Source organism: Capra hircus, chromosome 14 (assembly GCF_001704415.2).
Source record: "Capra hircus breed San Clemente chromosome 14, ASM170441v1, whole genome shotgun sequence".
Classification (NCBI taxonomy): domain Eukaryota; kingdom Metazoa; phylum Chordata; class Mammalia; order Artiodactyla; family Bovidae; genus Capra; species Capra hircus.
The window spans coordinates 79,556,415-79,572,932 of record NC_030821.1 but is presented as its reverse complement, the minus strand read 5'-3'; the positions used below and the strand labels follow the sequence as shown (position 1 = coordinate 79,572,932).

Below are 16,518 nucleotides of genomic sequence, written 5' to 3'. Positions count from 1 at the left end.
GGCTGGAGTGGGTCCCCGTGACCCACAGAGCCCTCCCACCTCTGGGCCTTTGCCCGGGGTGTTCCTTCCACCAGAATCACAGTCACTGCAGCCACCGCTGCTGCCCTTCAGGTCACCTGGCTATCGCTCCTCCAGGCTGACCGCCTCACCTCCCCAACCCCAAGGTCCCCACACTCCAAGGCCCGCGTGTTTACCTGGGTACCACCCCCTGAAAGCAGAGCCCGCGGGGATGGAGCCTGGCATGCCGGCTGGCTGGGAGGGAGAGGAGAGGAGGCAGGAGGTGGCCCTCAGGTGCCTGGGTGTGGGGGTACCTAGCACTGCCCACCAGGCACTTCCGGAGGTCACCTGTCCCCACCGCCCGTGACCTCGGACATGGCCGTGGACTGGCTCTGGTCAATGATGCATGGGCCAGGGAGGAGCAAGCCTGCGGTGCTCTGAGTCACCAGGTTGGGCCCAGCCCCCAGTCACAGGCCTCAGACTGGAACTAGGGAACCGCGGGCTCAGTGAGGTGCATGGGGCAGAGCTGACGGTGAAGGCCCGGCCCTTATCCTGGGGCCGCCTGAGATCTGTGCCAAGGCACAGAGCTGCACACAGGCTCACGGAGAGAAACCGTGTGCCTTGTGTGTGTGCACACATGCCAGGGTCCTGAGGAGGCCAGAGCTCCTGTGGGCACACACAGGGCTGGCCGCCTGACTGGTAAACAAGCCGGCCTCTGGGAGAAAGAGACGGCCGTGCCCTGGAAACTGTCGTCGGGGGAGCAGCATAAGAAGACACCCAGGCACGGACTGTGCGTGTGTCTCACACACACACACACACTCACAGTGGGCGGGCTGGGGGCCGGCTCCGGTCCTCTGTGCCCACCCCACTGCCCCTGCTGCCACCCCGGGGCCCTGCTCCACCAGGGCTCCTTTCCCAGTGGCCGCAGCAGACAGCAGCCCCCTCCCCGCAAGGAGAGGAGGCTGGGAGCCCGACATGGGGGCTGAGAATGGGGCGCAGAGGGCCCAGGGGCCAGGGCTTCAGAAGGGCAGTCCTGAAAGATCCTGGGGTGTTGGCTGTCCTGGCAGGGGGGTTGGGGCAGGTGGGGCAGGTGGCACTGGGGGGCTCCTTTCACTGCTGGGCTGGACTGGATGGCTTCTGGGGGTTCCTCCTCTCCCAAGAGCTGAGGGGAGTGACACCCCGTGTCAGGAGTGCTGGAGGCTTAAAGAGGTGTCTGCCCCAGCTCCCTGTGTCAGAGACGGGTTTGGGGCAGCCTGTTACTCAGCACTGCAGGGCCTGTGCAGACTGATGTACCCCAGGCTGAAGGAGCCATGGGCCCCAGAGAGGGGACAAGCCAGGCACTCCGTGTAGCCTCTCCTCACCCTCTGCTCCCAGTCCGGGAGCAGACCACACACAGAGACCTGTCCTCAGTCAGGGCTAGGCAGCCTGAGGGGTGCGCTGGTACCACAGCAGGAGGCTGCACTGAACTGGGGAAGGCCTCAGAGGACGGCACTGGGACAGGGGTCAGGAGTGCCTCCTGTCAGGGCCCTGGGCCCCTGCAGGGTAGGGAGGGAAGGATAAGGAGCCCCTGCACCCAGACCCCGAGCACCCACCAGCGCCCTTCCCCACCAGCCACTCACTGTCGGATGAACTGGATGGCGTCCTCATACTTCATCCCGCTCTCAATGAGGGCCAGCGCCACGAGGACTGGAGCCCTGGGCGGATGGCAGGGCCAGGTCACCCAGGCCCAGGCACCCACACCCTCCCCAACGCCTTCCCCCTCGGGGCCTGGGGTGGCCCAGGCTTCCCCAGTGGCGCTCCCGCCCCATGGACGGCACAGGCTCCGCCTGCGCCTGCTGTGTGGCCCCAGGTGGGCAGGGCCACCTCTGTGCCTCAGGCTCCTTGTGTATAAACGTGTAGGTGGGAGGGCTGAAGGAGAGAGAGCAAAGTGCTGGGCTCAGGTCTGCCCGTGGATGAGAGTTTGACTCTCGGTTACAAATCACGTTCATGTTTCCCATGACTAGCTGGCGGGTGTGGGGTCTTTGTGTCTGGGGAGGGGCAGGGCTGTCAGCTCCTTCCCGCACAAAGTCCCAGCCACAGCAGTGGGGAGCAGGGTCAGACTTTGGGAAGGACTTCCGCCCCCCAACCCCCAGAAGGAAGTCACGTGATGTGGGCTCAGCACCCACACCCGACGGCAAGCCAGGACAAGAGGTCCCCAAGTTCAAGCCAGCTGCCCTGCCCCACTGGCTCACCGCCCCAGGCCGGCCACGCAGTGCACAGCCACGCAGCTGCCAGGGTCATCACAGAACTTGCTCTTCAGCAGGCTCAGCCAGTCCTCCACCACTTTGCCGGGCGGGGGCGCCCCGTCATCAAACGGCCAGTCCTGCAGAAGGCAGCAGCACGTGAGGACCCCCAACTTGAAGGTGGGGTGAGAGCCGGGGCCCAGGCCAGCCTGCCCAGGGGCAGTCTGACAAGCAAGGAGGATATCGGGAGCCCCCTGAGGGTGACGGTCGGGGCAGAGGCCCCAGAGAGTGTCCCCCTGCAAGGCTCCTCCCCATCGTCTCCTCCAGGAAGCCTTCCCAGAACACCCTGCTCTTTTGGGGGGGCAGCCGCGGGAGCCCTACTCCCCCTCTCGTCAGTCCACGCTGTGGTTCTGGACTCACCCAGCCTGAGCTGTTCTGGGCCCACAGACCCAAGGGGCCTGGTCCATGAACGTGGCTGACATAGGCCTGCCTGTTTCCCCAGCCCCCAGCACAGCGGCACAGAGCAGGCCGGGCCCAAGGCTGGAGGCAGCGCACTTCCCACGGGGCACATTCACGGGGGACCAAGGGGCCACCCCAGAATCAGCACCGCTTGGCAGCAGGGGTGCATCCACATGTCCACCAAGGCCAGGTACCCGGGCATCTGACCCTGTTCCCAGACTTCAGATTCAGCACCCCTGGAGGGCCCCTGGAGGGCCCCTGGAGGCCACGGGTCTGCCTGGCAACTGCTTGTCTAACCTAAAGCCCTTCCTGCCGCAGGGGAGGCGTGGGAAACCCCTGAGCTCCGGGTTACTTTACAGCGTTCACTTGGTGCCCTTCAGGCACCCCCACTCTAGACGGGAGGACCCCGGGTCACTCAGCGGGGAAGGGGCAGGCCTGTCCGCCCCAAGGCTCCGGCCCCTCTCACCACCTTCGTCAACATCACCTGGCTCGGGGGCCTCCCCACAGGGCAGGAACCACGGGGCCCATCCCACGGGGCCTGCTGCCTGGACGTCGGTCCCCACTACCAGGGACCAAGGAAACCGCCCCAAGGGTCCCTCCCTGCAGCCTCCGGAGAGCCTCCCCAGGGACCCGCCAGGTGCACCCAGCCCACCCCGGAGAGGCACCCGCTGCCTGGCAACAAGGCCCCAGACGCCGAGCGAGACGGAGAGGAGCCCAGGGGCCGCGTCGATGCTCTGGAGATACAGCCTGCCCACAGACACGGCGGGGGCAACTGGGTGTGCAGCAAGGCCACACACGCCTGCCTCCCTGCCCGGACCCGGCCACCCCACCACCCCACCACACGCGGCCCTCACCACAACCGTGATGCCATCCTTCTCCAGCGGGGCCTTGTCGTAGGTCACCTCACACACGCGCACCACGGTGGTGGCCCCGTACTTCTTCAGGTCCTGGCAGGGAGGGAGGAGGGAGACAGGGCTGGGCAGGGGACCCCACGGCCCTCTACGGGACAGAAAGGCTGGGGCCCAACGTGAATCGCCAGCGGCTCACGGACTTTTGGGCTCAGGGACCTGTGGGGATGGGACAGCTCTTCCTGATGCTTCTGGGGGCGAGTGTCCCTGAGCTTGCCCCACGGCAGGCAGGGTGACCCACCCACCCACGTCACCGCTGAGGTGTCAGAGCTGGGAGCCCAACTTCCAACACGACCTCCCTCCTCTTGGATGCTCAGGACCCCAGAGCACTCCAGCAACTTCCAGACCAAGCTCCCGGGTCCCCAGGCAGGGCGAGGACACCAGAGCCCACACATGAGCCCCTGCATAGTCCTGCTCTGAGCAGCCCTCCCAGCCCGGACTGCAGGGACAGGTCCACCCCGGGGCCAGACCCAGCATGGGGGCCTTCAGGGTCTGAGGGGAGGGGTACCTCGGAGCGGGGAGGGTGGGCACCTGCCCAGAGGGCACCCAGGAAGAAGCCCCAAGCTACCCGGGGAAAGATCAAGGCAGTCCACAGCCAGCGCAGGGATATTTATACGCCGGGGTGGGGGCGATTCGCTGCATGGGGTCCACGTGCACCCACCCCCACCTGCTCCCGGCAGCTATTTTAGGAGCAGTGAGGAATCAGCCGCTGGACCTTGCTCATCATGCGAGGGGGACACTGGACACAGAGAGGAGAGCACAGAGCTATTCTGAGAATGCGGGGAGCAGGGGGCGGGGCAGGGGCGGAGCGGGGGCGGGGCAGGGGCGGAGCGGGGGCGGGGCAGGGGCAGGGCAGAGCTCTGAGCCAAAGGGGCACTGCAGATTCCTCTGGGCCTACAGCCGAGGGTGCTACCACCCAGACCAGGCTGGGCCCGGACCTCATGACAGACTGAGTGCTGCCACCTGCCCCACTCTGAGCCCTGACCCTGGTCACACACTGAGCCCTGAGCCTGGTTCCACTCAGCCCTGAGCCTGGTCACACCCTGAGCCCTGACCCTGGTCACACTCTGAGCCCTGAGCCTGGTCCCACACTGAGCCCTGACCCTGCTCACACTCTGACTCCTGACACTGGTCACACACTGAGCCCTGACTCTGCTCACATTCTGAGCCCTGACCCCAATCATGGGCCATGCAGGGGGCAGCCCTCCTCCACAGGGTCCCCAGCTCAATGTCTAGAGTCCAGGCCTCCCGACGGCAGGGTGCCGACTGCCTCCCTCCATAGTCTAGCGTCTACACAGTTGCTGAAGTCCTCCTGTGCCTGGGCCCCTGTTCAACCACGAGGAGCACTCAGAGGGGCTTATATCTTGCTGCAGAGGGAACAGCTGGAGGTCTGAGATCACAAAAGGCCCAGCACACAGTCACAGGCTCTGTAAACAGCAAGGAGCACTGCAGAGGCCAGTCTCCTCCAGGAGCCCCGCGGAGAACGGCAGGCTCTGCAAACATTTGGTCCCGTCTGCCGGGGCCACGAGCAGCAGACAGCTCGCCTGCTGGTTCTCGGGGTACAGTGGTCACTCTCTCCCGTGGCTGGCTTGGACTGCTGCCCAGCCCTTCCTCACACAGATACCTGTGCCGAGAGCTCCCAGGAGCCCCTGGAGCCCATGGGCTTCCCGCAGCCTGGGCTGGCTGTGAAGCTGGCCTTCATGCCCTGTCCCCACTCTGCTTTCTCCAGGCTGTCTAAGCAGCCGGTCCTCTCCTGGGGGGACCACCACCCTCTTCTCCTCCTGCTCAGCCTCTGTACAGAGGCCAGATGGCCAGCAAAGGGCTCAGGACTGCACCAGCCACAGGGACGTCCTGAGGACACGAGGCCTGTCTCACCTCCTACCTCTGCACCTGTCTCTGCTCAGGTGGCACAGGTCCCACTGCCCGCCCTGCTGACCCCCTGCAGCCCTCACACCCCAGCCCCACAGGTACTCTCGTGTGCCTCTCCCAGGGGGCCTGTCATCCCAAGCTCTCCTCTCACTCGGAGGCCCCCAGCCTCGCCATGAGGCGTGCCAGATGCTCACCTCGATGAAGCTGCTGAGGGTGGCGTTGGTGGGGTTGTGCGTGATGAGGAAGCGCATGTTCTTGTAGCTGACCTCCACAGGGGCCGGTCGGTTCATCCGCGCCATGGCTGCTGCCCGCAGACGGGGCTGGGGACGTGAACGCAAGAAGGGCCCACCACCCCCCAGAACCCGAGGGGCACGAGATCCCTGTGCTTGTCCAAGAGAGAGAAAATGCTTTAAAAAAAAAAAAAAAAAAAAACCTGCCCCCCAGACCCCGCACAAATATTGTGCAAATACTTGGGTAGGGGGAGGATGCTGCCCGGATCACGGGTGGATGATTAAAAAAAGAAAACCCAACACTTTACAACACAGAACAAAAGAGCCCCCAGAAGTAAAACAGGCCAAGTCCAAGCTCCTGCCTCTCAGGGCTGGAGGATTACTAGCGGGCAAAAGCAGAAATAACAACCACCAAAAAACTCAGCAAAGAGAACTTTAAAAAGCCCAAAGTGAATCCGGCTGCTGAAGCCGTGGCCGGCGCTGCGCCTGTCACCGGGGACACCCCCCTCGGCATCGGTGGATGGCTAGAGGGCCACTCTGCTCCAAGGCCCCAGACCCCAAGGATTAAAGGCAGAACGAACTTGAAACTGAACCAATGGGGCCGCCGTGGGGTGGGGGTGACAGGCAGCGGCCGCAGGCGGACAGCGGGCGGCAGTGACACGGGGCCTCCGTCACGTTACCCCATTGGGGTACGGCGAGTCCTGGAGCGGGGCGGGGGGCTCAGGCCGCAGAGCCAGCCCCGGGCCAGGCGGCGGGGGCCATGAGCGGGCGAGGGCAATGGTGAGGCCGGAGGCACGGGGGCCTCAGCAGCGGGCACGGTGCAGATGCTGGGCGCGGCAGTACTCAGGGCTGCCCCCCGAGGGCCTCTCCATAAATCCCAGGCTGGTCAGCGGCAGGCAGCGTCTGGGGAGGGGAGAGAAGGCAATGAAAAGGGGTCCCGGCTCGTGCCCCTCCCTCACCAGGCCTCGGTTTCCCTCTCAGGAAAACCACAAGTGTGCTAAACCCCAACACACGATTTCAAGGCATCTGTGGTGACAGAGCCACCCCCCGAAGCCCGGGCCCCTCCACAACGCCCCGCCCCTGCCACCAGACGGTCAGCCCCGTCCTCCGCGGAATTCCGGCCTCTGCGGTGTCTCTGAGCCCAGATCACTCTGGAGCAGCCCCGGTCCTCAGGGCAAGGGGCTCCAGCACAGAGGCCAGGGTGACAGAGCACAGTGGGGGTGGGGGCGGCACGGCAGCCCCCCCACAGACACGAGCCACCTTACACGTCTCTCAAGGGCTCCCCCCTGGAAACCAGAGGCTCTGGTCAGCCTCTGCCCTGGGCCGCTGTCCACCACCCACCCACAGGGCTGGCCACAGGATGGAAGCAAACAAGCCACTGCCCCCCAGGAGCTCAAAGGAGCAGGCACAGCCCACAGGAGCCCACAGGCCGGGGCCGGCCGCCAGGCGCTTGCCAAGGTGGCAACAACACGGGTGGCCGGGACTGGGGTCCCACCGTGACAGGGCCTCAAGGAGGGACATTGCTGGGCCTCAGATATGGCCGTCAAGCACCTGCAAGCCTGTCTCTCCCTCTCTAGGCCCCAAAAGGCCAGGGCCAGGGGCCCCAACAGGAGCAATGAGCCCCACTCCCACCCCCACGGACAGGCTGGGAGACCTTGAGCATGTCACTAGCCTCGGTTTCCCCATCTGCAAACTGAGGGCCCAGAGAAGATGCCTCCAAGGCTCCTCCAGCACAACCCAGTGGTCAGCAGACCCCTCCATCCACTGGGCTCAGCCTGGCCCCGCCGTCAGAATCCACACCTGCTTACTGGGCAGGTCCTTCATCCACCCACCCAACACCTCTTACCTCTGCCCCGCCCAGCACCCCCTTCCCCAGCTGCCCACCAGGCCGGCTGGGCCCCTGGAGCCTCAGCCCAGGTGCAGACCAGGCCTGCAGCTGGGACCCGGACACGGCGGGGTTGGGGAGGCGGGCGGCTCCACGGCTGCTCCAGGCTCACGCTCTGCCCCTTGCCCAGTTCAGGAAGGTTACGTGGGGGTCCCCAGGGAGGGGGTCAAAGGCAGGGAGAAGGGACTGCACACCATCCCAGAGCAGGCTTCCGCTCGGAGTGCGGGCAAGGAAAGAGTCAGCCGCCAGGCGCCTTGAACAGCACACGAAAACCTGCCCTCCTGGGGCTGTGGGAGGTCCCCATGCATGCATGTTTACAGAGGGAAGGGAGGGAAGGGGCCCAGGGAAACCACAGGACGACAGGCCTCTCCTAAGGGCCCAACCCACCACCTCCCCACCTGCTGGACACCTGGGGAGACCCCGTGGGCAAGGGCAGACGGCCTGACTCTCCTGCCAGCGTCCCTGGAGAGCCACGCCAGTCCTGCCCATGTGAAACCTGTCACCTGCATGAAGGGGCCTGGGGTCAGGCTGGCTGGGGGCAAGGATCAGGGCCCTAGATGGAATGGGGTCAGGGTCTGGGCTGAGGCTGGACCAAGATCACTGCCCAGCTGGGCTGGGGTCTTGCCAGACACCCCACTTGTCTCCTCAACATCTAGGGCCCTCACCCCCAGGTGAGAGGGAAACAGTGAAACCCTTCTTGCTGCCCCCAGGCTGTCCCACCGGGCTTAACCAGGCCTGCGGCCACCCCCTGGGGCAGAGCCCCCCTTCCTAACCACACCACCCCCACCTTGAGGTCACCAAGCAAGTCCCCAGGCAGGGCTGAGCCAAGTCCACCAGCCAGTACCCCTCACGCCCACCCTCACCTCCACCCTGGGAAACAGGAGCCCTCCTGGAAGCCCAAGGCCCCTCCCTCTGCCTTCCTGCCACTGGCCCCACACCGCCATTCTGGGGCCCCAGCTGCCCCGCTGCCCCGCTGCCCCGCTCGAGGCTCTAAGCTCTCTGCTATGTCCCTGACAGTCCTCCTTTCCAGAACCATTAGGAGAGGCCCCCGCCTGGCCCCTGTCCACAGTCGAGTAAACAGGCCAGGGCGGGCTGGGGGACCTTCCAGGGCCCTGAGCAGGCCAGGCCCGGGAAGAGCTCCCCGTGAGAGTTCCCAGGCTCAAATCCCGGTGGCACAGCTTACTGAGGAGCTGGAGTTTGACTCCAGAGGGCTTCCAGAGTGCCAGCCTCCGTGGACCCGGGATCCTCTCTGACATGGGGGAAGGCTGCAGGGCCAGGGTTCATGGGGGTCCCAAGAGAGCTAAGGAGGGGTTGCGTGGGAGCACCGTGCCCAAGACCGGCCGGGAGGGCGCGGGTGGGGCGGTGGGCGGAGACCCCCTGTCCCGCAGCGCGCACCGTAGGGTGTGGGAGGGCCTCGTTCCAAAGGGCACGGCTCCCTCCCGGAGTGGGGCTGGGGTCCTCCCAGGACCCCCCCCCACCCCCACCCCCGCCCTCGCGGCCTCGGCTCACCGGCGGGCCAGAGTCCTGCCGCTGCCTCCATTCGCGCGGGACCGGACAGGGCCGGGCGCGGCGGCCGAGACTCAGTGCGCGGGGCGCGCCGGCCTCCCCGCGGACGCCCGGCGGCCGGGCTGCGGGGGGGCTATTTATAGCGCCCGGGCATCACGTGGGCGGCGTGGCCGTGACCAGCGGGCGACCCTGCTGGTAGTGACTCCCACACCTGCCGCCTAAATATAACCACAGGCCAACCCGCACGCCGGGGCAAACAAAGAGGGCTGGGCCGGGAGAGGAAGCGCCGGCGGAGGAAGGGGAAACGCAAGGGCGGGGGCGCTGCCCGCGCACCCCGCCTTCCTCCCTCCGTGCCCTGAACCCTCCAGCGGCTCCCCCAGCAGGGAGCGGGCGATGCCCCAGGTCCGGAGGAGCTGAGCTGGAGCCGGGCCCCGGCGGGGAACTCGGTGCAGGTCCGGAGGGCGAGCTTCCCTTTGGGAATGGAAAGGAGGGTGCCCGTGGCCCAGGTGGGGGCTCCAGAAGCTGACGCCCACAGGATGAAGGATGGTGACGGACACCTGGTCTGGCCCTGCTCAGAGACCTGCCCAGCTCCCCAGCCTCAAACGCCAGGACCTCTCTACTTGCTGAGCACCTACTGTGTCCCTCACTGAATCCTCGACACACCCCTGGGGGTGCTGCGGTCGCTCCCTCTTCCCCAGTATGCAGGTGGGGAAACAGGCAGGGGGACACTCGAGGAGGCAGCTATCACCCAGGGAGGGTCTCCACCCCTGCTCATCCTCCAGTGCTCAGTGCAGACGCCCCCTCCCCAGGAGGCCCTCTGTGATGGGAAACCCTCCCCTGGGCCCAGGCCTGAACCCCCAGCAGGGTGCTGGCTTCACCTCCTGGAAACACCAGCTCAGGAACACACGCACTCCCCAGACTGTGAGCCCTGAGAGCGCACAGCTACGCACCGCAGGCAACCGTGTACCTGCCCCGGCCAGCCCAGGGGCCCACGGAAGGGGGTGGAGCAGGGTGGGTAGAGCCCCCAGCACACAGGGTCCCCAGAGGCCCTGCCTCGCTGGGAACCCGGCTCTGGGCCCAGCTCCCAGCCAGCCAGCCTGGCCCCTGCAATCATCGGTCAGCGCCGCAGGGGCGGGGTGGGAGGAACTGGCCGGGGGCCCAGCCCAGAGCAGGGCCGGGTCCCAGGCTCTCCCCACACACATACCCAGAGTGTCAGCCAGGCCCAGGGACCCACACTCCCCCACCCCTGCCAGGCGAGCAGGCAGAGGCAAGGAGAGGACAGCCGTGTGCAGAGCAGAAAGGCGGGCCGGAGCCCCGCCCCAGCCAAGCCAGGTCCCTGCCACCAGCTCAGGAGCCCCGGGGCAAGGGCTCCTCCACCCAGAACCAAGGTGGGCTCAGCCCAGGATGCCCATTCCAGTGCTCTTAGGTCCCAGCTTCCAGCAGCCTCTTCCTACAGGCCAGCTCTAGGCCCTCAGGGCCCCACCAGTATCCCATCTGGACAGCTTCCTGAGTGTCTGTCCCCTCAGACACCGTGGTGGGTGCTGCACGCCATGAGCAGAGCCCATCGGCCATGCTGTATTAATAAAATAGCAGCTCAGAGGGGTCGAGGGATTCAGCCCGAGTCACACAGCCGACAAGCAGAAGAACCAAAGTCGAGCTGAGTTTTGCTGACCTCCAGAGACCCTCACCCTCTGGAGAGAGGACCCCTGGGCAAGCTGCTCTCCTGCCACGTCACGCTGCATCCCCATCCATACAAGCTAAGAGGTCCCATCAGCTTTGTGGACCTGCACCCAGGACCCAGAGCCCACCAGGCTGCTGAGGCCGCAAACTAGCACCCCTGTCCCCCCCCTCACTGGGGGCACCCGCTCTGGCCAGGCCTGGGGGGCACCTGCTGGCCTGGCATCATCCCAAGCCCTTCGGAGAAGTCTATTTTTATCAGGGCAGGAGCCGTTCCTGGAATCCTCCCAGACAATCCCAAGTCCACTTGCTGCTTAGGGGCGGGGAGGGGACCCAACAGGCCGAGCCCACACCCACCCCTGGGGAGTCTCCCCAGAGCCCTCTGCTCCTGTGCCCACAGCACCGAGGGTCCGGCCCCCTCACTGACCAAGTTCAGCTGCCTGCCCTCTCTGCAGCCACAGGCCCTTCAGAGCAGTTTCCCCACCCCCCGGGGAACGTGTATCCTGAAGGAGGGGCTCAACTCCACCCGCCTCCTCCGCACAGGGCCTGGCACTAGGAGGCCCCCCACTTGTTGTGGAAGGAACAAATGACCCAACGTCCTGGGCAGAGCTCCAGATCTGGGCATCATCCAGAAACCATCACGGGATCGCAGCCCCTGAAGTCCAGAGGAACCTCAGAGGTCACCCGCGCCGTCTCATCACCAGCTTGCACACCTCTGGTGACGGGGCGGGGGGCTGGGGGGCTCGCTGCTCTTTGGCGGCACCTTCCATGCTGGGCAGCTCCCCGAGTTATGCATCCGCTCCTTCTAGGGCCTCCTGGATGGGCCCCAGCAGGAGGCACCCTGCAGAGCAGGCGCTGTGGAGGGCAGAATTAGAGGATCGGGTGGTCAGGGAAGGCTTCCTGGAAGAACTGGCCAGGGAGGGCGACAGGCATGCAGCTCATATCTGGAAGCTCATCATCAGGGCTCAACCAGCTGCCCCGACTCCCTGTGCGACCTGGGGCTGTCACTTGCTGTCTCCAGAGCTTGAGACCTCCTCTGTAAGTGGTGACACTGCCAGGAAGGGAAGCCACTTTCCAGTGGTGCCAGCTCCAAGCCGGTCAAGAGGTGCCCAGGCTCTGACCTGGAAGCAGAGCTGTTAGGAGCAGGCTTGAGTTTCCACCCGGGGAAGGCACCTGTTCTCTGCCAGGATCTGGGGATAAGAAGAGGGCTGCAAACACACTGCCCCCAGACGCTGCACAGGGCCGCCCTCACCACACCGGGTTTAACAGTGCCTCATGGACTTGGTGCACGCTTGCCAACCCAAGTGGCCGGCACCCACATGCCATCAGCCCCCAGCACGGCCCGGGCAGGCCACAGTGCCACTGTGGACTCAGGAGCAGGCAGGTGGGTGTGGGCGAGGCTGCTGGGCCCTGGCCTGGCCGTCACCAGTGGTGGGCACAGAGCAGGCAGCCAGGTGAGCCAGACCAGGCACCTCGGGTCTTCTGAACCCCGTGGCCACCCCAAGTCCACCAGGCCCACCTGAAGCCTCCCTGGTCTCAATGGCACCACCGGGCAGGCACCCAGGTGAGGGGTTTGGCCTCCCCACAGCTGGGCTCCCGGGGCCCTGGCCCTCCCCACCTTGGCCTCAGCTGGCCTGGCCTCACCTTGCGGGGCCTGGAGCCTCCCCTGAAGGGCGCAGCGCGAGAGGAGAGGGCAGAGGACAGGCAGAGGGCCGATATGCCCACGGGATCTGGGGTTGAGCCTGACGCTGTCTGGGACCACCCACCCCTGGGGGGCCCCCGCTCCTCATCGGAAAAAGGTATGACAAGCCCTGCCCGGCCGGGACAAGGGCCCATGGGCACTAATGGCTGGAAAACGGGGCCTCTGTGGCCAGCAGGCAGCAGCTCTGACCAGGGGACAGGGCAGCAGGAGAAGCAGGACTGCCAGGAGCCCTGCAGGTGTCACCTCTGCCCACCACAGCGTGGGCCCCCACCGGAGCCAGCCCCCTCTCCCGCATGCTGGTCAGCGCTTCCTGCTGGGGGCCCACGGCGGGGGCACGTGCAGGGTCAGTGGCGCGTTGAAGAGGCAGCTCCAGCTGCCCGGGCAGTCGGCCTGTGCCGCCACACGGTGACACCTGGCCGCAGCTCATCCCAGGGGCCCGCACGCGGGGGACTGTGCTCTGGGGCTGCCTGCCTCTGCCCGAAGCCCCACCGTTCGCCCGTCGCTGACCAGGACCCCCTCCCCAACCTGAGGCCTCAGCCCTGGCTCTGAGCCCAGCCTGGTGCCCGGGTCCTGCCTGCAGCCTCCCCTGCCCCCACCCGGGACCTCAGGACTCCTCCAAGGGGGACAGGGGAGCCAGCACCCGTTCATCATTCATTCACCCAATTCACAAATGTCCACTGAGCATCCTCCTCCACTGCTGCGTGCCAGGCTGAGCTTGGGGACACAAGGGAAGAAGTCACCAGTAGATGCAAAAAGCCTGCCCTGCCCTCTCCTGCCCCACCGCCACCCCGATGGGGCATCTGGCCACCCCTCTGCACCCCAACCCCCACCCTGAGAAGCCACCTCCCAGACTGCCCAGCACAGGTGGGCTGGATAATACTGTGGCTGCCCAGAGGGGCTGGGAGTGCCCCCCCAAACCCATGCAGGTGGCATTACTGAGCCTGGGGTCACTGCAAAGAGACCTCACTCCCCCAGTGCCTCAGTTTCCCAGGCTGTCACCTGCAGGGTTAGAATGTGGCATTTTCACAGTGCTACCTGTCACTGGGCTACCAGGTCCCACCTGGACCACACAGGCCAACGGCCCAGCCGCCCCTCCCCTGGCTTACACCGGGGGAGCACCACCCCCCTACAACTGCCCCCTGGCCTCCGGGGGTGGACACTGGGGGGTCAAGAGTGAGCAAACCTCCATGACCCCAGGTGGGGTGGGGGTCAGTGGCAGGACACACAGCCAGGCAGTGGACTGAGTTAGACAGAAAGGACGCTGGTGGGGTGGGGGACACGAGGCCTCCCAGCGGGCGCGGCCTTTGCACAGAGACTCAGGACGCACACGCACGGCACAGGTCCCCAAGAGGGGACACGCCAGACCCCCTTGAGCCCCACAAGAACAGCACGCCCTGTCTCGCACTGCTTGCCAGTCCAGGACGTTTCCACCACCACCATCGCCCTTGCCTTCACCCTACACACCCCCCACCTGAGGAAGACTGCGTGCCCCGTTCCACACGGAGGCCAGACAGAGACGCAGAGCAGAGCTGAGACATGGGTTCCTTCTCTTCACCCCAGTGAGTCTTGGAAACCTCACAGTTGGGAGCCTGGGCCCGGGGGCGTGCTAACACAGACAAGGCCTTCAGTGCAACCGCAGCAGTGGCCCAGCAGCCAGCATCAGCATCAGCAGCTCCGCGTCAACTCAGAGCCCAGCAGCTCTCGGGCTCAACACAATTAGCACCAACCCCTCAGGGGGTTATTAAAACCCAAGGTAATAAGGGCTGACAGTCTAAGCTGCCACTCATCAACAGTAAACATTAACGACGGTAGTTACCGCCTGTCGAGAACCTGCTTTCTGAGGAAGCCGTAAGATAGCTGGAGTCGAAGGCCAGGAGGTCCTCACTTCCGGGCTGGGGGTTCCGCCTCCCTGATCTGTTTGGTACAAGGGGGCTGGACAAGGCCCAGCTGGTCACTGTGAGGCTCAGAGTCCCAATCTGCATTAACAGCCACACCAACCACAGACGCACGTGGGTCAGGCTGTCGCCAGCCCCAGAGCACCCCCTAGGGCACCTGCTGACCGGGCGACCCCAGACAGCCCCCCTCACCCCAGCTGGCAAGGACTGCCGCCTCCTTTCACTCCCCAGCATGGTGACACGTGACCAACCATGTGGTCACTGTGTCGTGACCCTCGTCTAACAAGAGAGGACACGGGTGCAGGGGGTCTCGATCACTACTCAAAGGGCAGAAGAACCAGGCTGTACACCGCCCCCCCACTGGCCCTGGGGCCTTGCTCTGCACTGTGACCCTGTCTCTCTGCCGACTGTGCGACCAGCGGTCCCGCTCACCCTCACCCTGTACCACTGAGGCAGGGGTGCCACGCCCCAGAGGCCCAGGGCGCACAGCAATATCACACGGCCTGGAAGGACAAGGCCCCCTCGCCCCATTGGACGGAGGAAACCACTGAGGCTCCCCACTGAGCCATAAGCATGAGCAGGAAGGCCTGGGGACCGAGAGGCCCGTGGTCTCTTGGGCTCTGCCCCCACGGTGCCCACATCCCAGGCCCCACCCACCTGAGCCTGCCGGGAGCCCCAGACACTCACTCGCTGTCCCGCGTCCTGAGTCCTGGAGGCCTGCAGAGGCCGCGCCCCCAGCCCAGCTTTATCCCAGGCCTGGCCTCCCGCCCTCCCCACGTCAAAGGCCCTGGGACCGCCCGCCGGCCCAGGAGGCGGGGGCTCAGGCAGGGGCAGCCCCGGAAGGATCCGGGCTCCCAGGGCAGTCCCGGAGGCCAAGCAGGGAGGTGGGGGTGGGTGGCAGGACACAAGTCGGAGTTCACGGCGGGCACCCCAGTCTCGGGAAGAGGGCAAGAGAACCCCTCCCCCGTGGGCCAGGCTCTGGGGCCCACTGGGGGCAGGACAGTCCCCAGGGCCCTGTAACCGCTGGCAGGCAGAGCTGAAGGAGACAGGCGGGGCAGGTGGGCGGCAGCAGAGCAGTGGGGAGGGGTCAGAGGCCCAGCCTGGGCCTGCGGCTGGCAGGGTGGGCGCTCTGAGACACAGCCTGGGGGGTTCCCAGGTCTCTGGCCTGTCTCCTCACTGCCTGCTGTAGGCTGGAAAGGGGCTCCTGGGGCCCTTTCCTTGCAGAGGGGAGCTCACTGCACCTCCAGAGAAACAGCCCAGCCCTCTGCAGTCTGCCCCCCACCTAAGAAGTCCCCCAGGAACCCCCGAGCCTACTCAGGGGGCAGCCAGGTTTGCCCAGAGCCCCCTCTGAGCTCAGTGCTCAGCTCCTCCTGCCGTCCTGTTTCCTCCACAAGGAAGTGGGGGAGAAAGCCAACAGGCAGGCTAGCCCACCCATCCAGGCCTGGGGCCGGCTACAAAAGCACTAAGGAAGTGGGAACCCCCGCCCGTGGGGGAAGGGCTGTTCCTGCTTCCCAGGGTCAGGGTCACTCGCCCCTCCCCCACCAGGATGTTGCCCCAGTCTTGGTGACATCAGGAGGGGTGGAACCCACAGGGCTGGGGTGGGGTGTGTATTTCAGGCTCACCCAGCCCCCAGGCCTGTACTTCTTGGGGGCAGAGGGAGGCCATGCTCTGCTTGCACCCCTCCCGGCGCGCAATGTGGGCAGTTCCTACCCTCTGCCACACATTCGGCCGCCCGTAACCTCCCCCTCCCTGCCCCATCGCTAGGTCCCCACTGGTCCCCACCAGCCGCCACCCCAGACAGAGGCCCTTCCCCAAGGGCCTGTCACCCAGGTTCAGCCCATCGTGACTACCCAGTGCCTCGGCCAACCCCCAAAGCCCTCTTCAGCAACCCCCCAGCCCTCTGGCCCGACGCTGCCTGGGTCCCCCACACAGACATGCGGTGTCCACCGTTCTGGGCCCAGGCCTCCCACCCGCCGGGGACCTTGACATCTGTATTCACACAGGCAGCTGGGCTGACCTGGGCGGCTGGGAGTGGTGTTCTGTAGGTCCTGCCAGGCCCCCAGGCTCTCTGCTGGGAGAGCGCCCCCAGCCCCGGCAGGGGTGGGGTCTGGTTATCTGGGATGCAGAGCCCATCACACTGGGATTCTAGACAGGAGGAACGGAACTTC

General features: G+C 65.9%; 1 protein-coding gene across 3 annotated transcripts in view; it reads right to left on the bottom strand.

Moving 5' to 3' along the window:
• The window catches only part of PTP4A3 (protein tyrosine phosphatase type IVA, member 3), a 31,715-nt gene that overhangs the window by 749 nt on the left and 14,448 nt on the right, over positions 1–16,518 (bottom strand). The window contains exons 1-5 of one of the 3 annotated variants that reach the window (XM_018058644.1): positions 15,038–15,090; positions 5,650–6,588; positions 3,533–3,625; positions 2,229–2,359; positions 1,617–1,691 (exon numbers count right to left, since the gene is read on the bottom strand). In XM_018058644.1, coding sequence (XP_017914133.1) covers positions 1,617–1,691; positions 2,229–2,359; positions 3,533–3,625; positions 5,650–5,754 — 404 coding nt within the window. In that variant the 5' untranslated portion in view covers positions 5,755–6,588; positions 15,038–15,090. Of the gene's footprint in view, positions 1–1,616; positions 1,692–2,228; positions 2,360–3,532; positions 3,626–5,649; positions 6,589–9,079; positions 9,209–15,037; positions 15,091–16,518 lie in introns of those variants that run through there. The other 2 variants (XM_018058643.1, XM_018058645.1) reach the window with 2 other exon arrangements.